General features: G+C 45.1%; 1 protein-coding gene across 1 annotated transcript in view; it reads left to right on the plus strand.

Moving 5' to 3' along the window:
* Positions 1-4,812, plus strand: part of LOC128068266 (disintegrin and metalloproteinase domain-containing protein 5-like) — a 123,442-nt gene extending 118,630 nt beyond the window's left edge. Inside the window, exons 22-23 of the mRNA XM_052661390.1 lie at positions 2,495-2,659; positions 4,672-4,812. Of these exons, the coding sequence (XP_052517350.1) occupies positions 2,495-2,659; positions 4,672-4,812 (306 nt within the window). The remainder of the gene's footprint in view (positions 1-2,494; positions 2,660-4,671) is intronic.
* The last annotated feature ends 4,908 nt before the right edge of the window (positions 4,813-9,720 follow it).

Raw genomic sequence — 9,720 nt, forward strand, 5'->3', positions numbered from 1 at the left:
TCTATATGCTTGTGAGTATGCAAATCATTCTGTTTATTATAGTAGTAACAAGTAATAAACATTCATGAATTTTTTTATTCCAAAGAGGCTTTATTGCATTGAAACATTTTCAGTTTACAGAAAAATTGAGAAAAGAGTACAATTTTCCATATATTTTACACTCAGTCTTCTCTATTATTACCATTTAATATTAGTTGATAAGTTACAATTGATAAAGCAATTTAATATATTATTATTAACTAAGGTCCATACTGTATTCATATTTTCTTAGCTTTTAATAGATGTCCTTCTTCTGGTCCAGAGTCCATTCATGAGACATCATTATTTTTTGTTTAATGTTTCCTTTGGCTCCTCTTGGCTCTGATTAGTTTTTAGGCTTTTTGTTTTTGATGTCTTTGTCATTGAAGACTATTGGTGGGTTATTTTTTAGTGTGTCCTTTCATGAGAATCTAACTATTCCTTTAAAACTATTAAAAACAATAAAAACTAACCATTGATATTAGCACCCAGGATGATCATTGTTAAATTATTTCAATATATAGATGTATAGACAGGTATGTGCATGTATGTTTGTGTTTTTATCCTTTATAGAATGTGATTGTACTTAGAAATATTGTATCTCTTTCTTTTTTGTTCTAAACTAAAATCAGTTTATGTACTTAGAATGGAATTTTAAAGGCACTTTGCTGTATTGACCTAAATAGTTACCAAAATTTATAAATAAGCACTTAGGATATTTTAAGAAGACACAAGACTAAGACTATTTGCAGCTGAGTTAACAAATGATTTTTTTTCCTAGAATCGAGTATTATTTACCTGATCCTCTCTCTTCAATTTCCATGCCTTTTAAATAAATTGCTTGTATTAGAAATATGTGGACTCAAAAAAATAGTAACACTGTTATTTCATTTTGTGCTTTATCTTGTTTTCCCTTATAGCAACAGTCACTGACGGTCTTGCCCCGTAGAGAGGATAGTACCAAATAAGTCACCAGAAACTGGCCTAAACCAAGAAGGAAAAAAAAAAAAAAAAACCAAGCATATTTCTATGTCCCCTCTGTTGTCACCGCTGAGGGTTTAAATCATGAAATAATAAATCATCTGCACCTGAATCATCCTAATTATGTCTGGTGTTTTCTCTATTTTCAGTTTCGCTGTATCTAACTTGAAAAAGACTCTCAGTCAGCTAAAAGCAGTCAAAGACCCATAAAGCCCTGAGAGCCTGCCAGTTGTGTCTCAAGACCCCAGCATAGAGAGTATCCCTTTTCCTTTCTGCTCTTTCAGTTGACCTGAACCTCTCCCCCACTTTCCTCCTTCATAGATTTCAGCTAGCCTATGACTTGTCCTAGTGGCGTTTACTCAGGAGTTGTTGAATCCAGTCTTTCTCTTGTTACCAATTCTCCTCTTTGAAAGCTGTATACCTGCTTTAGTGTGTTCAGATTCCTGTTTACCAAGAGGAGGTGTACCATGAAGCTAAGGGCTTCCCTGGTGGCTTAGACAGTAAAGAATCTGCCTGCAATATAGGAGACTGGGGTTTAATCCCTGGTCGGGAAGATCCTCTGGAGGAGGGTGCGGCAACCCACTCCAGTATTCTTGCCTGGAGAATCCCATGGACAGAGGAGCCTGGCGGGCTACAATCCACGGGATTGCAAAAAGTCAGACACAACTGAGCAAGTAATACTTTCAAGGAAGCAAAAGCATCAGAGCCACTTACTTGCAAAGGTTCTTTTCAATGTTATGAACCTAATTTTTATGTATCTTTTGAGAAATGGTGTGTTACTGGGATCTAGTAGAGATGGAGTATTTTACCACGGGACATCAGGTGGCCATCCATTTGAACTGGTCATTATGGTTTGCCAAGTTGTAAAGTCAGACTCCTGTGTCATTCAGCACACTAGCAGCGGTGTTCCTCCTTTAGCTTGTGCCTGTGGCCTTATATTTGTCCGGGTCCAATCAGGAGAACAGGGATTACACAGTAATTTAAATAGGTATTTTAATAATATACTCCATTGGAGAGCCATTATTTAAAGATATCCTGAGAACTCAACAGGTATCTTAGGTCTGAGGGAAACTACCCAAGGAAGGATACGCTTGGAAGAGTGGCCACCCTCCCAAGGCTGAGGTTCAGACCTCACTGGAGAAGGTATCATTTCTGCCTAGTTGATGGTTTGGGCCAGAAGTAGTCCACAGACATGGAGAAAAGCAGAAAACATAACTCCAGCTGGTGCTGCTGAGAGAACCAGTGCCACCTCATGTGCGAGCTGGAGTGTACAGTGTCTGAATCGGGGTGGGTGTGGGTAAACTGCAACTGTTGCAGGGGTTGTGCAGTCTGTGGAGGTGGTGCCCTAGGAGCAAGACCTGAAGTCCATGATGTGGTATCAGTAGGATCCAAGAATGTGGTTACTGGACCCAGGGAGGCCAGCGAGATCACCTAAGGGAGACATACTCTGGGAGCGTGAGCACCTGGGATAAAGCATCACTGGATGTCTTCTTAGGCCGCCGCTGCTCACGCCCTGTGCAGCAGGAAAAAGAAAGCCAAACACTACACGCGGGTGGAGCCTGTTCTTCCTTCACTGTACCTCTGGTGCCCTCTGCTGGCTAGACCTACCACTGCCTTCACTAACGGAGAAAATAGCGTTCAATCCGTTATTGCAGAGCAGGTAGTGAAACTGGAAATCTGGATCTGAGAAGGAATAAACTGGTCTAGACCAGAGATTTTTCTGTTTATCACAAGAACAATTGTTTACCTTTTAACCTCCGTTTTCCTTTTTTATTTTTTCTTTTGAGGCCAATTGTTGAGCTTCTCTAGCCAGTCTTTCTGTTTTCGTTTGGAGAAATATCTCTTTGCACCATGACACAAGTTTGGCAGCTGTTGCCCTTTAATTCCTTGCAGAAATGCCAGCAAAGTTATTTCCCTTCACTCCCAGAGAGTCAAGTTTAGGATTCCCCAGAGTCTCCATAATAGCTGAAGTGGCAGGCTTAAAGTATTGCACCTAATAATTGGTGAATATAGCTGCTGCTGAGTCACTTCAGTTGTGTCTGACTCTGTGCGACCCCATAGACGGCAGCCCACCAGGCTCCGCCGTCCCTGGGATTCTCCAGGCAAGAACACTGGAGTGGGTTGCCATTTCCTTCTCCAATGCATGAAAGTGAAAACTGAAAGTGAAGTCACTGAGTTGTGTCCAACTCTCAGCGATCCCATGGACTGCAGCCCACAAAGCTCCTCCGTCCATGGGATTTTCCAGGCAAGAGTACTGGAGTGGGGTGCCATTGCCTTCTCCGTGGTGAATATAGGGGCTGTTTAAAATTGTATTTCTGTAAGAAGTAAGGAAACCAGGTTGCTTCCACAACATTCCAAGATCATGAGCTACTCTAAAAGTATCATCAACGTAAACAGTGGTAGTTAAATTTTCTCCCAGAGTAATGGAGCATGGACTAAAAATAACTGAGTGCATGCCCAGTTGGAGCAAATTATGAACAAGACACAAAAGGACCAAAATCCTAACTGCCCTCACATTTGGTAAGTCTGCCTTCCTGGCCCCTGGGGGCTTCAGGACCCACATTCAGACAACACTTCCTTCTCCCCTTTGCCCCTTCCTTCTCCTGACAGCTGCTACTATCCCCTCTCCATCCTCTCCTTTTGTCCTGTCTTTCCAAGAGGTCGGACCGAGGGCGGCTACCGCATCACTCCTCTCAGCTTGCGGGACCAGCTCCCTCTGGCCGGCAGCGGGTCATCTAGGTGGTGACCAGCAGAGGTGGGAGGGGCTTGCCTCACAGCACGCAGCTCCCTGCCTTGCGGTCTCTTCCTGACCAGAGATTTGCGAGGGTGATAGGGGAATCAGACTTCATGTCGTGGCCAGAAGTCCGATCGTCCCAATATCCTCCTCTTTATTTTCCTGCTGGAGAGAGAAGCTCCGACAGAAAGGGCTGAATTGGCAGATTTCTGTGTTGTACGCGTAGGCGCGAGTCCCACACACAACATACAAGCTTCCCTGGAGGCTCAGTTGGTAAAGAATCTGTCTGCAATGCGTGATAGCAGAGTTTGATCCCTGGGTGGGGAAGATCCCCTGGAGAAGGAAATGGCAAACCCACTTCAGTATTCTTGCCTGGAGGATTCCATGGATAGAGGAGCCTGGCGGACTGCAGTCCATGGGGGTCGCGAAGAATGGGACACTTCTGAGTGACTAACGCTTTCACTTTCACAAGGGTACAACTGGCTGGATTCTGGGCTCGAGGACCTGGCAGGCAGTGGACGGGGTGCTCCCTCCTTCGCTGGCCCTTTCTGGAAGCCCCAGGGTGGGTGCCTGAATAGAAATCTGTAGCGGGTGAGTGGAAAAGGCAATCTCTCTGTCTCTTTCCCCTTCTCAGTCGTTTTTATCCCTCTTTTCCTCTCCCTTGGACCTCACGCCTACACTCCCATCCCCTTCATCCTGGAAACCCCTTGTCTGTGTGTCTGACTCTGAGGAGGGAATTCTGTGATCCCCTTGGTGGTTATACCAGGCCTCGAGTTCCCAGGGTCTCTCATTGTTAGCCTCCAGGCTTATATGGAAACATAGAAAATGCCCAGGGAATCCCTCCCTGGGCAGATTCTCCTCAGGGCTTCATTCTCAACAATAGAAGATTGTGGAGACAGTTTAAAAAAAAAAAATCCTGATTTTCTTTTGCAATGCAGCCTGACACCAACGTGCCTCAGGTGACCAGAAGTGGCCCTAGCATGGGGGAGCCTTTAAACTTGGACACCAGTTTGCAGTTGGACCAATTTGGTAAGAAGTCTCAAAAATGGAGGGAGGTCGAGTATGTGCCCTCTTTATGAGACTTTATCGAGAGTCCTGACTGAGGGGTGCCGGGGTCCAGCCCCGGTGGATCCAGGGTAATTCGAAGGGGAGACGGAATCAGCGTCCTAGGAAAAAACTTTTTTAATTACAGGTATAAAGAGAGATTAGAAAAGGATAGTGTAGTAGGAAATGTTAGTGGAGAAAAGGAGGCTGAATAACTTGGTTTACGTGGAATACCAATCGAGTATCCACGCTCCAGATGGGAATTCAGCAAGAAGGGGAAAGAAAGAACGACACGGGGGAATCAGTCTTTCCAGAAACTGATCCGTTTTCTTTATTTTCAGGTTTGCTTATATACTTTTTGTTATACATAGAGATGAATACAGTGTCACGCGGGGTCAGCAGACCTGACCCTTGTCAAAATCAGGTGCTTCATATAAAATTATACAAAGGCCTTAGGGGTTTTACATCATCTTCTGGCCATGAGGCCTGCTGACATTTTATGGTCCTTTCTGATAACGGTCAGTTAACCAGAAAACTTATTTTTTCCAGGGGTGACTTTTTCTTAAACCAGGCACCACCCTCCAAATAAAGTTGCATTCCTATAGGGTGAGGGTGTAGTGGGTTGCAATCAAGAGAGGAATTTACTTAGCCTAAGGTTTAACATGATTAATCTTAAAGGTTAATACTTATTTTTCCTATATGCTAGTTATATTCATTATAAGGGCAGGAAATATGGAGATTTAGCAGCAAATATTGGCTCAAAAAATGAAAAACCCTTCACCAGTATAATTTCTAATCAACCCACTATACTATACTAATAATTTTCTAACTTCTCAAAAGAGTCTGTATATAGAAAGTTTAAAGCATCTCATGCCTCTCACGGTCGGGAGGCTGTAAACAATCACATGTGGCCGGACGAACCTGCTCAGGCAGGCTAGAGAACCTTCATAGGAGTTTGTAAGTTGAAACACTCTTGTCATGCCCAGGAATTTTTATTAACTGGAGCTGCAAGTTAACTCCTTCTCCGAGAGAGGTGGTGGGGGAACAGCCCCCTGTAAAGTCAGAGGTATAGGTGAAAGCATAAAACGGTAAAGTAGGCACTCTGGTTTTGGGGGTAGATGCTCAGGAACAGGGGGTCTCCTGAAGCTCAATCTCGCCTTTGTGTAATGCTGAGCCTCCTTCCTCATGACCTTTGGCAAGGACGGAGTTCCCCACACTGGCTTCCGGCAGAGGGGTTCCTGTTGTTGAGTGAGGACCTTCTGTTCCTGTGCTGCCCCCAAGAGACTCGGAGCCATACCTTCTCAGGGACCCTGGTCTTTCAACCAGCGACAAGCCATTGGCCCCCCAAACCCCCTTTTCAGGCCCCCATTTTTTCCCTTCCATCACTGCCTTCAGCTCCTCGACTTCTGTCTTACCTTGTCAAATCAGAACCCTCCCAAACTGGAGCCTCCAGAGCTTTCCCCAGGAAGGCTCCAATCGAATTCAAAGACAGCCCCCACCTCCGCCCCACAAGGCCTTTTAATTCTGCTGGGAGTCGAGTGACGACTCAAGGGCTTTCCCCTTCTTAAAGAACCCTGACAAGTTTAAGGATGAACTGACTAGGCTGGGGTTGACATTCTCACTCACCTGGCAGGACATCGTGGTTACTCTGGCCCCCGATTGAACCCGTGATGAAAAGGAGCAGACACTGAGAAATGCCAGGAGGCCCTCAGATAGCCTGCTAGCTGCCAGCCAGCACCACCAAACTTTTCAGGCAGGTGGGGATGAACCCCGGACATGACCCATGCTGGGACTCTGAAGACAATGTAGACACGCTGGGAGGAGACATTATGCTACTTGTCTGTTGGAAACCACGAAAAGGCGTATAGCAAAGCCTTTAAATTATGATAAGGTCTGAGAGATTACACAGGAGAAAGATGAAAAAAGCCCAGCCGTCTTCCTGAGCCAGGTGACAGGGACTTCAGGAAGGACACTCACCCAGACCCTGAGTCAGCAGAAGGGAGGTTGCTATTGGCCATGCATTTTATCTCTCAGGCCATTCTGACATCTGGAAAACATTGCAAAAGCTTGAGGCTGGGCCCTGAACCCCGCTGTCAACCTTGGTAGAGGAGGACTTCAAGGTCAATAATAAGCAATACTTCACAGAAGAGGCCAAAAAGGATATGAGACTAATTAAAAAAAAAAAAGCTTTTGACTGTATTGATTCTCCCATGAACTCAAGGGGACCCTGGAGGATCAAGAAGGCTGACTCAATGGAAGCTGTCTGGGCCCAAAGCAGCCTGTCTTTTGTTGAAAGGGAGGACACTGGAAGGAGGGATGTCCTTCTAGCTCCTTTCAAATCTCTCCTATGAGAGATTCCTGCACACCATCTGATGGGGCCCAATGCCTCTCCAGGTCCATATCCCACTTAATCCAGTCTCATGACTCCAGAGGAGCTGTGGGTCACTCCTGACATGGTGGGAAGCAGAAATTAATTCTTGTTAACACTGGAGCCTCTTGCTCTGTTCTGGCTTGGCTGTCTGGGCCCCTCTCCAACCCTAACTGCACTGTATTGGTAGCTGATAGATGGCCAATGGTAAGGCAATTTATATCTCCCCTTGCCTGCAGAATCAGATCTATTATTATTACTCACTTCTTTCTGTATATGGCAGAATACTCTGACCCTCTTCTCTGGAGAGATTTGCTAAATCAATTAGGAGCTAGCATGAAGATGATGCTGTGAGAGTGCTGCACTCAATATGTCAGCAAATTTGGAAAACTCAGCAGTGGCCACAGGACTGGAAAAGTTCAGTATTCATTCCAATCCCAAAGAAAGGTAATGCCAAAGAATGCTCAAACAACTGCACAATTGCACTCATTTCACACACTAGTAAAGTAATGCTCAAAATTCTCCAAGCCAGGCTTCAGCAATATGTGAACCATGAACTTCCAGATGTTCAAGCTGGTTTGAGAAAAGGCAGAGGAACCAGAGATCAAATTGTCAACATCCGCTGAATCATCGAAAAAGCAAGAGAGTTCCAGAAAAACATCTATTTCTGTTTTATTGACTCTGCCAAAGCCTTTGACTGTGTGGATCACAATAAATTGTGGAAAATTCTGCAAGAGATGGGAATACCAGACCACCTGACCTGCCTCTTGAGAAACTTTTATGCAGGTCAGGAAGCAACAGTTAGAACTGGACATGGAACAACAGACTGGTTCCAAATAGGAAAAGGAGTACGTCAGGCTGTATATTGTCACCCTGCTTATTTATCTTATATGCAGAGTACATCATGAGAAACACTGGGCTGGAGGAAGCAGAAGCTGGAATCAAGATTGCTGGGAGAAATATCAGTAGCCTCAAATACGCAGATGACACCACCCTTATGGCAGAAAGTGAAGAGGAGCTAAAGAGCTTCTTGATGAGAGTGAAAGAGGAGAGTGAAAGAGTTGGCTTAAAGCTCAACATTCAGAAAACAAAGATCATGGCATCTGGTCCCATCACTTCATGGGAAACAGATGGGGAAACAGTGGAAACAGTGGCTGACTTTATTTTTCTGGGCTACAAAATCATTGCAAATGGTGATCGCAGCCATGAAATTAAAAGACGCTTGCTCCTTGGAAGGAAAGTTAGACAGCATATTCAAAAGCAGAGACATTACTTTGCCAAGAAAGGTCTGTCTAGTCAAGGCTATCATAGAAGGCGATGGCACCCTAGTCCAGTACTCTTGCCTGGAGAATCCCATGGACAGAGTAGCCTGGTAGACTGCAATCCATGGGGTCGTGAAGAGTTGGACACGACTGAGCGACTTCATTTTCACTTTTTACTTTCATGCATTGGAGAAGAAAATGGCAACCCACTCTAGTGTTCTTGCCTGGAGAATCCCAGGGATGGAGGAGCCTGGTGGGCTGCCATCTATGGGGTCGCACAGAGTCGGACATGACTGAAGCGACTTAGCAGCAGCAGCAGCAGCAGCAGCAGTCAAGGCTATGGTTTTTCCAGTAGTCAGGTATGGATGTGAGAGTTGGACTATAAAGAAAGCTGAGCTCAGAAGAATTGATGCTTTTGAACTGTGGTGTTGGAGAAGACTCTTGAGAGTCCCTTGGACTACAAGGAGGTCCAACCCGTCCATCCTAAAGGAGATCAGTCCTGAGTGTTCATTGGAGGGACTGATATTGAAGCTGAAACTCCAATACTTTGGCTGCCTGATGTGAAGAGCTGACTCAATTCAAAAGATCCTGATGCTGGGAAAGATTGAGGACAAGAGGAGAAGGGGATGACAGAGGATGAGATGGTTGGATGGCATCACCAATGCAATGGACATGGGTTTGGATGGACTCTGGGAGTTGGTGTTGGACAGGAAGGCCTGGCGTGCTGCGGTTCATGGGGTCACTAAGAGTCGGACATGACTGAGCAACTGAACTGAACTGAACTGATGTGCTTAGGACAAGGTGAAGTCCAAGGAGGTAGACAATTCAAACAGAGACTGCATCTGTTAGCAGCCACAGGGGACCCACCTTCTGCTCATCAAGATACTCCCCAGGCATCCCCTCAAATTTAAAAACAATTAAATCTTAGATTTTGTGATACCTTGTTTCCAGGATGACAAAATATGTCATTTCCCTGACCTTCCCCCCTACCCGCACCCCCCCCCCCCCAACACACACACAATAAAAATGATTAAGGCCTGCGGAAAAATACCTTTGGAAGGACATATCTTTAAATCTGAGACTCTGATGGGGACGCTATAATAAATAAGGCCAGGGGAAAAATACCCTTGGAAGGACATATCTTTAAATCTGAGACTCTGATGGGGACGCAATCACTACTCATCACATTTTTCAAACACAGACTCATTAAGCCCTGCCAATCCTCTTGCCACACCCCCAGACCTTCCCATTCATAAGCCTAATGAGGAATACCAGTTTGTGCAAGACTTGCAAGCACTAAATGTGGTTGTCAT

Source organism: Budorcas taxicolor, chromosome 24, assembly GCF_023091745.1.
Source record: "Budorcas taxicolor isolate Tak-1 chromosome 24, Takin1.1, whole genome shotgun sequence".
Lineage (NCBI taxonomy): Eukaryota > Metazoa > Chordata > Mammalia > Artiodactyla > Bovidae > Budorcas > Budorcas taxicolor.